The sequence below is a fragment of the Xenopus laevis genome, chromosome 5S (genome assembly GCF_017654675.1).
Source record: "Xenopus laevis strain J_2021 chromosome 5S, Xenopus_laevis_v10.1, whole genome shotgun sequence".
Classification (NCBI taxonomy): domain Eukaryota; kingdom Metazoa; phylum Chordata; class Amphibia; order Anura; family Pipidae; genus Xenopus; species Xenopus laevis.
The window spans coordinates 44,378,307-44,397,912 of NC_054380.1; the positions used below are offsets into that span (position 1 = coordinate 44,378,307).

At 39.9% G+C, this 19,606-nt stretch overlaps 1 protein-coding gene across 1 annotated transcript in view; it reads right to left on the reverse strand.

The window, feature by feature from the left end:
- Positions 1–16,013, reverse strand: part of capn9.S (calpain 9 S homeolog) — a 47,081-nt gene extending 31,068 nt beyond the window's left edge. The window contains exons 1-6 of the mRNA XM_018265272.2: positions 15,634–16,013; positions 6,290–6,359; positions 5,604–5,722; positions 4,691–4,824; positions 3,258–3,426; positions 2,296–2,379 (exon numbers count right to left, since the gene is read on the reverse strand). Of these exons, the coding sequence (XP_018120761.1) occupies positions 2,296–2,379; positions 3,258–3,426; positions 4,691–4,824; positions 5,604–5,722; positions 6,290–6,359; positions 15,634–15,846 (789 nt within the window). The 5' untranslated portion in view covers positions 15,847–16,013. The remainder of the gene's footprint in view (positions 1–2,295; positions 2,380–3,257; positions 3,427–4,690; positions 4,825–5,603; positions 5,723–6,289; positions 6,360–15,633) is intronic.
- Positions 16,014–19,606: the final 3,593 nt, after the last annotated feature.

Genomic DNA, 19,606 nt, shown 5'->3' on the forward strand with positions numbered 1-19,606 from the left:
TACTCATAAACAGGACAACAATCAAATTACATGTACTGATTGTTTGCTGTTGTTTTCCCAGCAAATGTTATACCTGTCTTCCATTGCACCAATATTCAATCAATATTTGTAAACATATATATATATAAACATATGGGCAGCACTTTATACCACTGGTCATTTTTAATTAGAAAATTTGGTAGCACATGTGTGTTTCCTTTTAAACAATGAACCAAGCTCAAATGTGTCTGCAAACTACAATATGTATAATATTTACACACAGCTACAGTGAGCAGAATGTGCATCTGTCAGCGCTGCACTATTTGTTGGTGCTCTAAAAATACAAGTTATTAAAAATAATAATAATAAACAGACCCTTAGGTGCAACCCTATTCAGAAGACTTCTGGTAGACTGAATATTTATTTTGCTGAAGAGGTAGTTCAACTTAAAGGGATCCTGTCATCGGAAAACATGTTTTTTTCAAAACGCATCCGTTAACAGTGCTACTCCAGCAGAATTCTGCACTGAAATCCATTTCTCAAAAGAGCAAACAGATTTTTGTTATATTCAATTTTAAAATCTGACATGGGGCTAGACATTTTGTCAATTTCCCAGCTGCCCCCAGTCATGTGACTTGTGCCTGCAGGCAGGCTGCTGTTTTTCCTTCTCAATGTAACTGAATGTGTCTCAGTGGGACATTTTTACTATTGAGTGTTGTTCTTAGATCTACCAGGCAACTGTTATCTTGTGTTAGGGAGCTGCTATCTGGTTACCTTCCCATTGTTCTTTTGTTTGGCTGCTGGGGGGGAAAAGGGAGGGGGGTGATATCACTCTAACTTGCAGTACAGCAGTAAAAAGTGATTGAAGTTTATCAGAGCACAAGTCACATGACTTGGGGCAGCTGGGAAATCGACAATATGTCTAGCCCCATGTCAGACTTCAAAATCGAATAAAGTAGAATTCTGCTGGAGCAGCACTATTAACTGATCCATTTTGAAAAAAGAATTTTTCCCATGACAGTATCCCTTTAAATTAACTTTAAAGGGTAGAAGATACCTCCCAACATTTTAGAAATAGAAAGAGGGATAAAAAGCCAGCCAGCAAAAATGTTTTGACCATGCCCATTTTTGTGGCCACACCCCCTAATTACCATGTTAATTTTACAAAATTTGGCAGGTTATCAAAGTTTGAACACTTTTCTGTGGTTATGTGTTATTACAGTTTTGCTAATGAAGGAGAATTGCCATTTAAGCTTCAAGTCATAGTTTCCCCAAGAGACCTGCTTATCTTAAATAGTTACCATTGCTTCTTTGCTTATCTTAAATTGTTACAAAAAGTATTGAAGTGCACCTGGCACATGTATGGGCTCTCTGCCAAAAGCCAATTAAGTTAGAAACTTTGTATCTTTTTTTGATTGTTCAGTGCAGGAGATCAAAGAGAAAGTCGGGACATTTCAGTAAAAATCCAAGACTGCAGGTTGAGCGGTCAAAAACGGGACTGTCCTGCAAAAAAACAGGACAGTTGGGAGGTATGGGGTTGAATATTATGGACATGGATTCAGTAGCATCAATTCTTCTTTTGCAGTGCAAATCTGGGAGAAGGGATATGACAATTATTTTCCACACTGGAATAAATAATTTCAGCATGGAAAATACATTTTTAAGTTCATGTGGTAACAGCCAGTAAAATGTGTCTATGTTTAATAAATCGCCCCTTTCAGATGATATTATTTAATACGATGTGTCTTTGGTCTTTTTTTCATTTTTAATCATTTACACATTTTGTTGACTTGGAATTCAAACACATATAAAAGAATCTTACCAAACTGGTATATATATTTTAGTAAATATTGCCCTTTTACATCTCTTGCCTTGAACCACCATTTTGTGATGGTCTCTGTGCTGACCAGAAATATTACAACTCTAACAGGGAGAAGAGTGAAAGGAAAGGACAGAACTCTGTCTGTTAATTGGCTTTTGTGACCTAACTTGAATGTTTGTGTGCACTGTGAATCCTAGAATCCCAGGGGGCGGCCCTTATTTTTTAAAATGGCAATTTTCTATTTATGATTACCCAATGGCACATACTACTAAAGAAATATATTATTATGATTTTTTTTTTACATGAAGCAGGGTTTTACGCAATATATTTTTATAGAGGCCTACATTGTTCGGGGGGTATAGTTTGACTTTAACTGCCCTGGCAAATAGGCAGCAGCTATGAAGTCAGAACATTCTAAAAGATTATTTAAAGGTGAACAGCCATTTTAAAGTTATATATATTTGAAAAATATATGATATAAAATTGATACACACCACATCTGTTCCAGTTATTGAATAGGCGTGACCTTTTACCAGTCCCTGAGGTGTTTTAGCTTCAGTTTCAGCTGAATTTGTAATCTGAAAAATAACAGCAGGTTTAAAACATTTATCAGCCATACATTAATGATCACAGCGGTAACATATTTTCATATACAGATATTGGACCTGTTATCCAGAATGATTAGATTTCTGAATAAGGGATCTTTTTGTAATTTGGATCTTCAAACCATACCTTAAGTCTGCTACAAAATCATTTTAACATTAATTTAACCGAATAGAATTGTTTTCCATAAGGATTATTTATATCTTAGTTTGGATCAAGTACAATGTACTGTCTTTCTACTACAGTCGAAAAAGTAACAATCATAATTATTATTATAATAATTTTTTTAAAAACTGAATTATTTTGTTCAAATTGAGTCTATAGAGATGACCCATTTGGAGCTTTCTGGATAACAGGTTTTTGGATAATGGATTCCATACTGGTACACCCAATATGAATATGTAATGATATATATATATATAAAAAAAAAAAAAGGATTTAACATAGGGCTACACTGAAAACCCCAGGTCCTTGCATGCTGGTCAGTGGCGGAACTACCGGGGGAGCAGGGGGTGCGAGAGGGCCAGGGCCCGCACCCCCTCAGGGCCCCCCGGCAGTCCGTTCGCCATTGGAAACTTGGCCAAATCCGGCCGTACGGAGGGGGGCGGGCCCGGCTGTGCGTCACGCACCAGCCCCCCCCCCTCAACGAACGCTACTGATGCTGGTAGTAGTCGGCCATGTGTTAAATATAGGTTTGCTGTCTGGCTGGATAAAGTATTTTGTCAAGATCACCAGTTAGAGATAGGGTTGCCACCTTTTATAGAAAAAAATCCATGGCTGCAGAAAGTAATGTACAGTATGTGTTCTGACATGTAACAGTATATTATCCTAATTAGAAACCATACATTCTTACATCAATGGAACAGCCCAACATTGATCCTTTTTTAAGAGCTTTGTCCAGTATTTCAAACAGATTGGCAGGGGCACTTCTAGTTTCATAAGTTTCTGTAACACCTCCAGTGAAATCTTCCATAGCCTCTAATGTACTCCCACCTTTTAAAGCTTCATAGCTCCCATTCAGTCTGGAAAAAAACACATTTTTGTTAATTTTCTTTTCCAAAAACGAACGACAAAGAATGATCCTGACAGTTATTTTAGCATTTAATTTACAATACATTTTTTTTTAATATTATTAGTTTTTTTTATTATTATATTTCAAATAAATTTTTATAAATGGGTCCAATTATTTTTTTTTACCCTGCAACAATTTGACTACATTTTTCTAATTGTTTTCACCATTTAATCAGTTGTTGAGGAAAGCAAAATTTGAGAAATTGAGTGAACTATCAGGCTTGAAGAAAATATTTACGTATGGAAAAAAATGGGACCTATTGGAAAATATACAGTTTGTAATGAAATCTTTTAGTTATTTTTATCCTTGCTTGATGGAATCCATTTCCTGCTGATATGATTATTTCCCATAGTTCTGTTCCATGAATGCCAGTCATTTATGAAAGGATCCAAACTCAAACAACGAAAAAAGTTGCAATAACCCTATGGGGCTTCTGATCTCTGCAGGGACAACACTTGAAATTGTCCCATATGTTAAAGGTATGTGCCTGGCACCCCGCAGCTTTGCGACCTAGGCATGTGCCTACTCAGCCTACCCCTAGTTCCGGGCATGTGCTATTGGCCTAAGATTCACAAAGCTAAATCAAAGCTACATTCCTCTAATTCACCTATAGCTGAGAAAATCCATTATTCACAACAGAGTTTGCTTCCATCTACAATATGAACAATATCACCGGTTCATCTATCCACCCTGTGACACGATCGCCGCCCGGAGCAGGTCCTGGAGCTCCGGGCGGCGCGTCCTCCCCTGCCGGCGTCGCTCCCAAAATGGCGGCGCCCATGGCCGCCACGTGGGTAGCGGCGCCGGCGCGATGACGTCAGCGCGCCGACGTCGGCGCAAGGACGTCAATGACGTCACAATGGCGCAAAATTCAAAATAAAAACGCCATCTAGACGCCAGAATGGCGCCCAAGTATAGGAATACTTTCCCTAAGTGTATCCTGGGTTTCCTGTGAGCTTATTTGCTAAATCTTGTTTCTGATTGATATCCTGACCCTTTGCCTGGACTTTGGACTTTGCTGATTTCTGCCTGCCTGTGAACTCTTACCTGGATCCCGACTACTCTTTTGATTAACCCTTTGGACACCGTGACCTTGCTCCCTCAAGAGGGCTTCCTCCTCGATCCTGACTACCTCCCTGGAGGGACCTCCCGGCTCCCTGACACCCTGTTTAAGACATCACTCAAGTAGATATACTGTATAAGAAACAACTTACTTGGCATATGCTTTTTCCAACAGTGCACTCCAAAATTCATTGAGATCAGCTGAATGGACAAAGACCAAGCGATTCCTAAAAGTTGGCAGTCGATCATCAATTACAACATCAATCCATTCATTGTGTTGCCAAAACTGTTGAAAAAGAGTTAAAAATGTTTATTATATTTACCCATGTCACCTGGAGTATGGAAATAAACTGGTTAGGGGGATAACAGTAGACAGTCAAGGTTGAAGTTGTTTTCCTCTAGAAAAAAAGACGCTTGCGAGGGGACATGATTACACTTAGATTACATGAGAGGACATTATAGACAAACTGCAGGGGACCTTTATTCCAACACCAGTGGCCACCCCTTTAGACTAGAGGAAAAGAAAATTAATTTGAAGCAGCGTAGGTGGTTCTTTATAGTGAGGGTAAAGGCTGCGTCACCCTCTGGTGTGCATGAACATGGGAAAGAACAGACGCGCATATGAACTCAAACTGGCACCCATGCGCATGATTTTATTACAGGGGAGTAGAACACCATTTAGGACATTGGCCCAGACTAGGGTAGGCACAGAGTAGGTATGCGCCTGGCACCCTAAGCACATGCCTTATATGCCTACCCCTCGTTCCCGCCCTGCTGCCAGATTATGTTGTGATGGCTGATTCTGTTAATGCTTTTAAGAGTGGCTTGGATAATTTTTTGGACAAGCATAATATCATAGAGTATAGTAATACAATTAGTAGCAAAACATCAAAAATTCACTCATCGCTAGTATTAAACCCTCAGCCCATTTCAGTGTGCTGTAGACTTGTCTTGGAGTAATATGCAAAATCATATTACTATATTTGAGTGGTAGTTATTTAGACTGGGGCAATTTGCTCTAGTTTAGTACAGGTTTATAGCATAAAAAGGCAATATATATCATACCTGGAAATGAAATATACCAGCATAGCCAGTGCTAAAGGACTGATCTGGGGGCACCACTCTGTGTAATATCTTATCATTCAGTGTAAGGGAAGCAATAGCTGCTAAAAGCCAACAGTCACCTGCAAAAGAAACAATAATAATTAACTTTATACACATATAAACATTTATATTATTCAAATAACTGAAGTTTTTCATTTATTTTAAACAAAACCTTTCTGAGAAACTATTTACTGTGTGTGCAGCATATAACTAAAAGTGATAATAGAGGCTTAAAATGATGGTACAGGTATGGGATCCATTATTCGGAAACCCATTATCCAGAAACCATAGAATTACGGAAAGACTTTCTCCCATAAACTCCATTTTGGCCAAATAATCCAAATATTTAAAAATAATTTCCTTTTTCTCTCTAATATTAAAACAGTACCTTGAACTTGATCCAAACTAAGATATAAATAATCCTTATTGTAAGCAAAACCAATCGATTGGGTTTATTTAATGTTTACATGATTTTCTAGTAGACAAGGTATGAAGATCCAAATTACAGTAAGATCTGTTATCCGGAAAACCCCAGGTCCCGAGCATTCTGGATAACAGGTCCCATATCTGTACTAGAAATATATATATGTTCAAGCCAACACAGTGCTGAACATTTAATACAGTTCGAGCAAGATTTTGTGTCTTACCCAGGTCACCTTGACAAACATCAGTTCTGGATGCGCCGCCTAGAATGAACTCAGGATCTGCAACAATTTCCTATGGAAAAAAATGTGAATTATAATAAAAAATAAGAAAAAGTGATCATAATTATTGTTGCTGCTTTCAGTGGCAAGCATGAATTGTATGCATGTGTATTACAACATAATATAGGAAGGAGTAAATAAGGCCCTGCCAACAACAAGGGTAAAAATAAAACAAAATGGCTCATATGCAAAAAAGCAGTTTTAAGTACCAGTCACCACAAGGTGAGTAATACATACTATTTATTTTGCTATCAGCCTCTATTATATATATATATAGATGCCATGCCTACATTTACTGTGTGCTTGTAATATAATCAAATATTTACCCAGCCTAGAGATGTCCCTATCAACTTTTAGCTTTTTTTTGCTTACATAGGGTTGTATGGATATTAGTTTTGTGAGTATTTTTATAGACTTTTGTATATCGCACTGGGTTTCTGGCATGCTCATGCCTACTACTTTCCTTTTGGCCACTGTACTGCTTCCTATTCAGCTCTCCTGTGGCTATAACCAAAAGGGTGGTTAACATTATGCTGGCGAATAAAAGGAGAAGGAAAGGCTGAGTTTACTTGGGGGTGGCAAAAGTTAGGCACCCCAAGTGATTGTATATACTTACCTCAAACTGGCCCGGTGCTCCTATAAGCAGAAACTGCACTAGTCCAGAAGTTATTTCAGCGAGCAGTGATCAGCTTCCTGCTGCTTCTTCTTCTTTCTTCAAATTTCCCGGGCAGACGCATGCGCAGTAGAACAAATTGCCAACTTCTTAGTTAAAGTTTGGCTTTTCACGCTACTGCGCATGCACACCCGTGCAAAGAAAGAAGAAGAAGGAAGCGATCATTCGATGGTGTTCATTAGAAGTACCCCGGGCTGGTGCAGTTTTCTGCTGATAGGAGCACCGGCCCGGGGTTTCAGGTAAGTAAATACAATCACTTGGGGGTGCCTAATTTTTGACAGCCCCAAGTAAACTCAGCCTTTCCTCCTTCTTAAAGGGCAATGGCACACAGGGAGATTTTGTTGCCATTGTAAAAATGCCCTACCGGAGATGACAAATATCCTGAAAATGCTTTCCCACTGGAAATAATGTTAATTTACTTTGCTTCATTTTCTGTAGTAGTCCAAGCTTTCCTAGATAGGCAACTTTGGGTGACTTTGTAGCAAAAGCTACTCCTATGTTTTGAAACACCACTACTTCTGTAGGGACTCTATTTCAAGTCAGCAAAATCAATCCAACATCAAAATAAATTCTAAAAAGATATATATTTATTACAAATTCATTGTCACGGCCGGCACCCAATACCAGAACAAGTGCTGGTCTCGGCTCGGCTTCACCAGTAGTGTGACCACCATTGGGGTTCGGGAGGAGCCCTCAGCTTACTTGGGTGCCACCTGGACTTAACGAGGGGTGCAAGGCGAGATGTTCTGGCTGGCGAAGGGGCACGGCTATTTAGCAGAGTCTTTAGGCCGAAGGTCACGGTACAAAGGTCAAGGCAAGCGGATGGTCAGACAGGCTGGGTCGAGGCAGGCAGATAACAGAATCGTCAGGCAGGCAAGGGTCAAAACCGGGTACCAAACAGGCAGAAGGGATCAGGCAAAGAGTGGTCAAAGTTCAGGCTGGGTCAATATTCAGAATTCAGAGTAGTCAATATACAGGCAGGGTCAAACACGGATTAACAAACAAGATCTAGGCTCAGGAACAGCAAGCACAAGGCTAGGAAGCACCAAGATATCAATCCTATCACGGGCAATATACAATTACAAACTGTCCCTTTAAATACATTTAAAATTCGCGACATTGCACACTGACGTCAGACGTCAGCGCGCTAGTGCCTTTAAGACGCGGACGGAAGCGGCGCGCGCCCTAGGCGCAGAAGATCCCTGCGGGCGTCCCCACTTGGAGTGTGGCCGGCGTCCCCGCCAAACTCCACCACCCCTACCGGGGTAAGTTATTACATTCATAATAAAATAACCCTAACCCGTTAAAACCATAAATAGATGCTGCCAATATGGGAGGGGCCCTCCTCCTATGTGGCGTGCGGTTCTTCCAATTATATAAATATATATATGTTTTCTCACCAGAAATTTTACATGCTGATGGGAAAGCATTTTTTGGAGATTTGTCACCCATGCTAGCAAATATTTAACTGCAGACAACAGATCTCCCCTTGTCCCATAACCCTAAAACATCCAGCCATAGCCAAAAATAAAGAAAGCAGGGAATTATTTATATTATAATTTTCTCCCACGATACTTAAACTGAGCTTCTTACGGCTATCAAGGAATTCATCATGCAGTCCAGGAGATTAAAGGACATATCAACCCCAAAAAAAAATTCTAAGCAACTTGCAATATTCATTGCAAATTTTATTTACATTATTTGTATTTGTATTGCTCTTGAAAGCAGTGTTTGTCTGTCCCTTTCTATTCTCTGCCCTGTGGCTCTGGCTTTCGAAACAATTTAACACAAGCCAACATATTGAAATACCTGTCTTGCTGGAGGAGACTGGAGTTCACATTGGAAAGTTGCTTATAATCACAATTGGACTGGACTGGCGGAACACCGGGAAAAAACCTGGTCGGCCCAGATGGCCCAGATCTGTGATTTGCAGGATGCTTCCTGCTGTGACCGCCCAAAAAACGTAGTGCGTGTGCCCAGCAGTGCGGGCCGAGTGGGCCGGAGGGGACCCTGGACAGCAGTCCCAGTGGGCCCCGGGCCAGTCAGTCCGACCCTGCTTATAATTATTTATTTTATTAGGCAAAACATTATTTTGTGGGGTTGACATTCTTTAAGCCACCTTTTATCCTGTTGTATAGTGCCGACACCATTACACAGCGATTTACACATAATGGGCAGTTTTTTTCTTTGTTTCTTATAGCTGTACAAATTGTGGCCTATTATTGTGTGCTGTTAGTGTAATTATTCTTTCACAGATAAAACGTAATTAACTGAGATTTAAAAGCTTCACTGCATGTCTCACTAAAGCTCCTTTGTAATGTGTAAGTGTAACTTGGTTTTACTGCTCAGTTACAAATTAGTGTGTAGTGTTACTACTGTGACACTGGGCACAGTCCCCTGAGATCTTTAATCTGTGCTTCTTCAGCTAACTGCTGCACTGAACTACAACTATCTGTTTTCCCAACAAGGGTACAGAGAGTTTAAATTTTAGCCGCAGCTTACAAATGAGGAGCCTCTAACAGAAGATCACAAAAGTCTGAGGTTATAAGTGGTGGGATAAAAAAAATATAGGACCAGTTTGACAACATTACAGATGGGGTTAAGGAAAACATTTATTTTTCAGTATTTATAATACATTAGTAAATGTCAGAAATACTTGAGACAATAGAATAGGTAAAGAAAAATTGAAATGGGATAAAAAGAAAATAGAGACATCTAGGACCAAGAGAAAAAATTAGACCAGGGAGTAACTGGTGTTAACATTTCATGGGGTTTCTCTCTTTTTTTAACAATAATTTTATTCTGATGTTTTAAAAGTTTACAATTTCACACACAAACACACACACATAAAAGGTGTAACTTGGCCACCTCATATCAAGCAATAATAAGAATAAAGATTATCCAAGTCATAAAGAAAAAACCAAATAAAGAAGAAATAAAAAAAATAACATAACTACAACATGTACAGCAGTTATAGCAAGTAACACTGGCATATAGCTTTAGGTATTAACAGTCCAAAGGGGTATGTACTTGATTATTACTGAATTTTTATATAATCAAAATAATTATAAAACGAATTAAATGACAGTGACATATTCAAGAAACCACCACAACAAAAACCAACAATATTATAACGAAGGTAACAAGCCAATAAATCAATAGGTTGGTCTATAATCCAGCCATGGATTGGAGAATAGAGATGTTACAATTTGCTGTTCTCCAATTACCCTTTAAAGTTGCAATATAATGTCAAATTTGAGCAGCTGTAAAGGCCTTCCAAGGAGGAAGCTGATGATGATCATGTAAATTGGGCAAGTATAGTGTAAAGTAGGCAAAGTTGTCAGCTGTGCTGCACAGTAATAATAAAGGAGATTAGGCAGACCCAGCCACCGTTGGTTACTAGTAATGTAAAATGTTTTTTTTATTTACCCTTAGGGGGCTTGTTATTCTATATACATTTTAGTACTTTGTTCTAAAAAGGGTTTCAGCTTGGAAGTGTTTATCAGAACTGCAATATTGCATGGAATTTTTGGCCAAGGAAAGGGGCAGCATGTCCAGTGTCGGACTGGCCCACCGGGATACCAGGAAAACTCCTCATGCTGCTAAATATTTGGCCTATTTCATGGCCATTCCCTATTTTTATGAGAACAAAGAGGCTAAATAGCTGGAAAAATAGAGTATAGTATGTAAAGAAAAGAGACTAGGAGATTAGAGGTTCAGTGAGGAGAGGAAGAAAAATAGTACTAAGAGTGGGCCCCTGGTCTAAAATTAATTGATGGGCCCCTGGTCAAAGTTTTTGGGTGGGCCCCTTGTGTCCCAGACCGACACTGAGCATGGCTGAGCAGGGATGCAGTGTAGATCCCAGGTAGATTAGAATAATTATCCTTTATAGCACAAGCACATTTATGCGGGACTTTACTAAGATTGTTCATCATTCACATCAGTCCAAGACCATAGAGAAGCTTACAAACTCTGCATCTGGCTTGGATGTTTGAGCCAATTTCTGGCTAGTGCCAGTGTGTGTAGCCAACTATTTGTGGTGTGTGTTGATGCCTTGAAGTCCTTCTATGTACGTGTATCTTCCTAGTGGTCACCAAATTTTCTTCCTGGCGGTAACTGGGACGAGAATGGTGGCTGCACATGGGGAGAATAGGGGAGTTTTTTCTCTAATAATATGGGACAAGTCACTGTTCAATAGAAACGTAGCTACTTTTTCATCTTTCATAGTCTATCTTATCTTTTGGACTGTATGTAATAAAGTGTATATACCAATCCTTGTCTAATCAAAGCCTTAACTCACCTATTTAATCTTTCGCTCTCAACTGGACTGTTTCCTTCTCAACTAAAACATGCTCTTGTCACCCCCATTCTGAAAAAACCCTCTCTTGATCCCTCCAATCTTGACAACCTCCGACCTATCTCTCTGCTACCTTTCATCTCTAAACTACTTGAGCGCCTAGTCTACAACCGACTAACCTCATTCCTCTCTGACAATAACCTGCTGGACCCCCTACAATCTGGTTTTAAGCCACAACACTCCACGGAAACTGCCCTGACTCGACTAACTAATGACCTTTTAACCGCTAAAGCCAACAATCACTTCTCACTACTAATACTGCTTGACCTCTCAGCCGCATTTGACACTGTAGATCACCCTCTCCTCCTCCAGTCACTCCAGTCACTTGGCCTTCGTGACACAGCCCTGTCCTGGTTCTCTTCTTACATCACCAATCGTTCCTTCAGTGTCTCCTACAATGGAGTATCATCTTCTCCCCTACCTCTTTCTGTTGGAGTTCCCCAAGGCTCTGTCCTGGAACCATTACTATTCTCCCTCTATACTTCCTCCCTTGGCAAATTAATAAATTCTTATGGTTTCCACTACCACCTCTATGCTGACGATACTCAGATCTATCTCTCATCTCCTGATCTCAACCCAGAACTCCTAACTCACGTCTCCTCCTGCTTGTCCGCTATCTCTACCTGGATGTCGCAACGCTACCTTAAATTAAACCTCTCTAAAACTGAAATGGTTCTCTTTCCTCCAACTAACACTAGTAGCATCCCCGAAGTATCCATCATAGTTAACAATTCCACTATCACCCCCTCTCCCCAGGCCCGGTGCCTTGGGGTTATCCTAGATTCTGCCCTGTCATTCACTCCTCATATCCAGTCACTTATTAAATCTTGTCACTTCCACCTAAGGAACATATCCAAAATACGATCATTTATCACCCAAGACGCTGCCAAAATTCTTATTCACTCTCTCATCATATCGCGTCTAGACTACTGTAACTCTCTTTTAATTGGTCTCCCCCTCCAGAGACTGTCACCTCTCCAGTCCATAATGAACACTGCTCATACACCTCAGCAACCGCTCCTCCTCTGCCTCGCCATTCTGTCAATCCCTGCACTAGCTTCCGTTACCTTTCAGAATCAAATTCAAATTAATGACACTGACTTTCAAAGCACTTCATAACTCTGCCCCACCCTACATCTCTGAACTCATCTCTATATACTCACCCACTCGCTTACTGCGCTCTTCTACTGACCTACTACTCAACTCTTCTCTCATTACCTCCTCACATGCTCGCATTCAAGACTTTGCAAGGGCTGCACCCCTCCTCTGGAACGCTCTCCCACGGTCTGTCCGACTTTCTCCCAACCTTTTTGCTTTCAAGAAAATCTCTGAAAACGCACTTCTTTCGAGAAGCCTACCCTCACTCTGCTTAACTACCAAACGCAAAACCACATACAATACCACATTTCTCACCCAATTAATTAGATCTTGCCCACTCCCACACCTTGTGTATTACTCCCTTCCCTTTAGACTGTATGCCTATGCATAGGGCCTTCCTCACCTTTTTGTACCTGTATTGATTGTGATGTTTGTTACTCCATATATTCTATGTATGTAATTCATGTGATGTAGTTGTATAATCACATTTACTTTACAGTGCTACGCAATATGTTGGCGCTATATAAATACATGTTAATAATAATAATGTCTGTCAGTGAATCTGTGTGTTTTACTGTCTGCATACCAGACTACAGGATCTCTGTCTGGCTGTGTTTATGATATACTATATATGTTGCCTTCCCCCTTTAAACAAAAAAATTTCCTTTAAATACATACATGTATTTCCCCATGGATAATATCAGTCTATACTGAACATTATGAAATAGATATAACTTTCGTACTACAGTATCTTCATTCAAACAAATTAATTGATATATAGTGAAAGATGATTCCTTCATGCCTTTTATTCTGCTAAATGTTTGCAAGTGCTTAGTTGATATACCAGTTATATAAGTTAAAGGTTTCTAAATAATACCACTCCTTTACTTTTGGCTTTAGTAGCCTCAGGGAACACCACATGATTATTACATGAACCAGGAGTCTATAAAAACTGTAAAGTGATCAAACATATAATGTTAGTGCAGGAAGGTAGTGCAGATCTAGACTGGCAATCTGTGGATTCTGGCAAATGCCAGAGGGGCTATTGTAAAATGCCATAGACAGTCCCTATTTATTGGGCCTGTGGAAGCTGTTTGGACCTCTGTGGCCGGATGTAGTGAGCAGTTAGAAGGGGAATCAGGGTCGGACTGGGGGGTCCGGGGTCCACAGGGACTGCTGTCCAGGGCCCCTCTCGGGCCCCCGGAACGGAATGTCGGGAGAGGGGGTCTGAACCGGGGGGGGCCCACCGGGTTTTTTCCAGGTTTCCCACTGGGCCAGTCCGACCCTGAGGGGAGTGGTGGGCATAACAAGTGGAAATGGGGGTAGCGACTGGGAGCAAGGATAAGAGGTACTTGCTTTGGGTGCCAGTTCATTTATACACAAGGCAGAATAGCTTTCCAGCACAGGAAGTCTCCTCCAAAACTTTATTCCACATCAATATACAACACACAAAGCTTCAGACCCAGACTTGCCGGTCTGTATTTTTATGGACTAGCATGCAATTTGATATTTTATGCTAAGGTTAATAAGCAAGATAAGAGAGACAAAAATACTGACCAAAATATGGCAGTCAGAGCTCACATACTGGTAGGCAAACAGTGTAGAGAAGCTCTATTTTACTTTAGGACATGAACAGCCTAGAATAATCAGTCATGAATCCCATGTTCGGTCAACTGGATATGCCCATCATAATTTACAGCTTTTAGCCTGTTAGGTAAAGAATGCTGCCCTGTATGTTGGTGAGGCTATACTACCATTTTAGAGACTATGCCAATTGCCAACTAATGTACCAGATCAGCCTGCAGTCAGTTATTATAGGAACTGTGAAAGCTTTTACAGCAGCTCCTTAACAGTGAGTTCAGCTACACCATGCCAGATTCAGTCCCTCCTTGGTTCCCTATGACAATGGGGTTTGTTATTTCTGGTAAAGCTACAGCTTGCGGCAACAATTGAGAAGCTGGCATGGCGGAGCTCACTCTAGTGTGCAGCGTTCCCTTGCCAGTCGCAGCTATCTTTTTGCACAGTATGAGGAAGTGCCGACTATACAGGCACAAAACGCGTCGTTTTTTGTAACTGCACACCCACTGTTACTATGTTTCCATACTGTGTGATACAATAAAGCCTGATTGACATTACCCCACACTGTATACACAATAAGAGCAGAAGTTAGGTATATAATGATCATATGGCCACCCAAAAAAACAAACAGAGCTGCTGTGGGAAGCAGTGTGGTCATTATGGAAGGAATTTAATGTTAAAGGAATAGTTCATTGTAAAAATAAAAACTGGGTAAATAGATGACTGTGCAAAATAAAAAAATGTTTCTAATATAGTTAATTAGTCAAAAGTGTAATATATAAAGGCTGGAGTGATTGGATGTCTAACATAATAGCCATAACACTACTTCCTGATTTGCAGCTCTCTAATTCTGAGTTAGTCAGCAACTTGAAGGGGGGCCACATAACTGTTCAGTGAGTTTGCAATTGATTCTCAGCATTCTGCTCAGATTCAAAAGCAAACAATTATAAGCCATGTGCCCCCCCCCCCTCAAGTCACTGATTGGTTACTGCCTGGTAACCAATCAGTGGAAACCAAGGGAGCTGCAAAGCAGGAAGTAGTGTTCTGACTATTATGTTACACATCCAGTCACTCCAGCCTTTATAGATTACATGTTTGCCTAACTAACTATATTAGAAAAATGTTTTATTTTGCACAGCCTATCTATTTACCCAGTTTTTATTTTTACACTGAACTGGTTCTTTAAGGAATGTTTGAGCTGTGATGTTATAATTGTAAACAAATAAACAAACAAGCAAAATAGTGCTCCCTAATAAAATTAAATGTATTTCTGCCATTACAAGAAGCTGTGTTTATGTGCTATTCTCTGCACTACTGACCCTAACTACATGTTTAATTTAAACAATATTGCAGCATTGCAGTCAGCTCCCCTTCAGCCAAGACTTCAGTTCCCATACTGCCTTGCATGTTCTGTGACAAACACACCTGTCATTCTTGGCTGAAGGAGAGGGCTACTGCTACATTGTTTCATGGGTACATGTAGTCAAGACCAACAGTGAAGGCAATAGCAAGAGAACATTTTATTTTTGCATTTACAGTTGCTGAGCTAAGAGAAGTAGATATTTTTTCACAAAATCTCACCTTGGGTCTTTTCCACACAAAAGGAACACTGGGTTTCTCACTGTAGAAGAGGGACAAATCATTTGCAGGGAAATCAACGTCTTCAAACAAAACCCCTTTTCTGAGACAGTCATTTTTGAGCTGCTCATACGTTTTCCCAGATGAGTGAATGCCTCGCGATTTCTGCTGGGCAAGGCTTTCTTTAAGACTTGGATCTTGATAGATATAAGGCATATTGGCTCCTTTCTCTGAAGCAACCTGGGATATCTGTGTGCTGTACTGGAGCTCCAAAAGCTGAGTTTTAAAAGCAAAAACAAACTAGTTCAAAGCTCAGGCCCACAGGGAGGTATATCGCTCTGAGCCAAAAGACAAAAAAATGCTGAAGAACTTGTATTGTTTCCTTCTGGTACAATAAGCAAACATTTAGAGAATGCACTACTCCTCCTTTCCTTCCACCTGTTAACTTTTTTTTTTTTACAATTGTCAGGGACCTACCTTTGTCAAAGTTAAATAAAATAAGTAGAAAACGCCCAGTAAGCTAACAGTTATTGGCAAGTCAATTTAATCAGTATGTCTTATCTTCTGGGCTTAAGAGATAGACATGTGAGAATAAAAATAAAAGGCTTTGAAAATCTTTCTATATAATGCACTTTCAGCCTTCAGTATTAATATTGCAATGTTTCTTTTACTCTTATACAGATTATAGGAATAAGCTCCTCTTTTACTTGGGTGGATGCCATTCAGGGTCCCAAGGTTAAATCAGTATTAGCCAATAGAATACAGGTGTTTTACTGCTAAATAAGATAAATGTCTTTCATGGTTCTCTGCACACCCACAGTATGAACTTGAGTGATTAAGGGCAGGACTTCGTGGCCGATTCAGCCGCGTTCCGACGCGCTGCGCAAAAGCGCAGGCGTCACATCGGATGCGACAGAAATAAGGTAAGTAATTCAATTGTCGCATTGTGTAGCAGCATTGATGCGACGCAACACGACTGTCGAATGCAGACGCTGCAATGCGACACGATCCGACACTGCCATTACTTACCTTTTTCCGTTGCATCCGACGTGATGGCTGCGATTTTGTGCAGCGCGTCGGATCGCGGCTGAATCGGCTATGTAGTCCTACCCTAAGGGCAGGATTACATAGCCGATTCAGCCGCGATCCGACGCGCTGCGTCTGCATCCGACAGTCGTGTCGCATCGGATCAACGCTGCAACACCATGCTCTCTTCCTCTCATTCTTGTCGCATGTGACTTGTTGCAGGCATTTTGTTGCAGCGCGTCGGATCACGCTGGAATCGTTCGTGGAGTCCTACCCTAAAAGATTACTTTTGTGTGATTTAAGGCCCGATAAAAGCTACTGACAGACTAAGTCGGCAGCTTATTGGCCCGTCCCTGATCGATATCTGGCCGAAAGTCGTCCAGATGCCGATCGGGCATGGTAAAAAAATCCTGTCGGATCGCGGCCGCATCTGTTTATGATGCAGTTCCGCGATCCGACCGCCCGTGTCGCCTCCATTCTGATACGATCATTGGGCCCTAGGGGATCTCCCTGTGTATGGCCACCTGAAGACAGTTTTCCACAAATAAATTCAGCAACGGTATGGGACCTATTATCCAGAATGCTCGGGACCTGAGGTTTTCTGGATAACAGATCTTTCCGTAATTTGTATCTTTGTACCTTAAGTCTACTAGAAAATCATGTAAACATTAAATGAACCCAATAGGCTGGTTTTGTTTTCAGTAATGATTAATTATATCCTAATTTGGATCAAGTACAAGGTACTGTTTTATTATTACAGAGAGAAAGCAAATCACTTTTTAAAATTCGGATTATTTGGATAAAATGGAGTCTATGGGAGACAGCCTTTCCATGATTTGGAGCTTTCTGGATAACGGGTTAAGGGCTCTTACACACGGGCATTTCTTTCTGCGCTCCCCTGTGTTGTGTGGGACGCAACATTCTGCGTCCCACCTGCGCTTGCTGCTTACATGTCTCTGTGAGTACAGCCGAGAAAGAAACTGCCGTGTGTAAGAGCCCTAACAGATAATGAATCTCATATTTTTGGCTTTTAAATTCCAAATAATTTTAGTGTTCCCTTCAGTCAATGCTTGTGCTAGTTGTGTGTTAGTCTGTCTCTAAGCTCAGTAAGGTTTTTGAAACCACGACTAAACTCCCTTTCTCTAAAACCAGAAATATCATGAAATTTATAAAAAAAATCCTAATATAAACAAATGAAAGTATGAATGAAAATAAAAGTGATGAACGATGTGTTAAAAAAATATGAATACCTCTAAAAATTTATGTTTTTCAGACAATTACAACTGAAAAAAAATCTGAAAGCCTCTAAAAGTCAGAATTGATTAAAACCGGTCCAATAAGATCAGTGCAGCTCTGTTGACTTCTATAGGACCCCAACAACAGCTACCTGGAGAATTTTTGTATTACTGGTTTTTACACTTAATAGAGCTCACATTTTTAGAGCTTTTTAGAAAATATAAAAAACTTTTAGAGATTCGTGGATAAAATAGAAATTTGATTGTTAGTAAATTGGCCCGTTAGTGTTTTGTTGTAAATTATATTTTTTCTAGGAAATGGCATTTTTGACCGCTAGAGTTCTTCCAGACAGCACCACAAAGGTTGAAATATGAATTGCGACATAGCCCTAAAGGCATTTTCTCCATCAGTTTAGAAAATGCAGATTTTGTCTTATGTCTCGCTCTGTTTTTAGTAATGGGCATAAAAGAGATCCACCTGTCACTTCAAGATGGATGGATTTGATCAGGAAAGGCAGGCTTGAACGTTTTTTGTCTGAAATCCACTCCCTGTGCTCAGTGACAAGCAGATCCACTTTAGTACATATGGAGTGAATTCTTGCTATTCTCTGCTGAAATGTTTTTGCTGGTGGAGAAAATGCATTGGACATAAGTCTTAGTCATCCCTCAACTCTCCCCTCTTTCCAAACACTGGAACCCTGTGATACTTGGGACGTGACAGGCTATTTTTAATATAATATTGAGTTTTGGGATAACTTGTTTTGGTTTTGAATTCATTGTAATATTCCCCAATTTGTATAGTAACTTGAAAAGGGCAACACAATATTAATTTCAATGAAGACTTTTGCAATGTTAGCCGTATCATTTAATTGACAGCGTTGCAGTCTGCCCTATCACTAAAAAATGTTTTCAGAACAAAATTGGCTGACCCATACTGCATGGCAAAATTGCCAAATTAAATGAGTGACATGCTAATCCCTACTGAGAAATGTATCTACAGCATTCACTTTTCATTCTGCAAATAACTTGTAATTATATGCTGTAAGTAGAAACCTGCTCAGTCCACTTTCTCCTATTGTGACTCACACTACTGGAATAACCTGTCTGACAACATCCAATAAGTCAGATTTAATTTCATTAATGTTAGTGAAAAATATCTGTCCTTTCTAAATCTTCGTTACTTTTTAAAGCAATGAAATGAGTTCTAAGCTGGTTCCTAGCAATGTTGGCTGCCTCTTTTCCATAGAATGAAGTGTTAAGGAAGCAGCAGCTTCACAGGGCTGTAACCAAAGAAGAAAATCTAGGCTAGTAATTGTGTGCCCTATGGAATGCAGACAAAGAAGTAATGGATTTGTTGTATTTGCCCATATACTGTATGTTCTTTAGGTTCTGAATTTCTCAATCCTGTTTTTTGCTTGTTTACTGATGGTGGTCAGAATAATGCAAATATCTTATATAAGTGGCACTAGTATTAGTGCCAGTGTCAATTTATTGCAACATTATAATAACTTGTTTGATTATTGTTATTATTTTTGTTTTGTTTTTCATTTTTTTCATGTACAGTATATTATGTAGAGCAGGACAATACATTATTCACTATATAATATGTCCCATGAGTATGTCAGGCAATTTATTCACTAAGCATGACAGCATCCAAACTTTTAAGGCCTTTATTGAATATACTGCACAGAGGTGCAAACAACAAGTAATCTTTC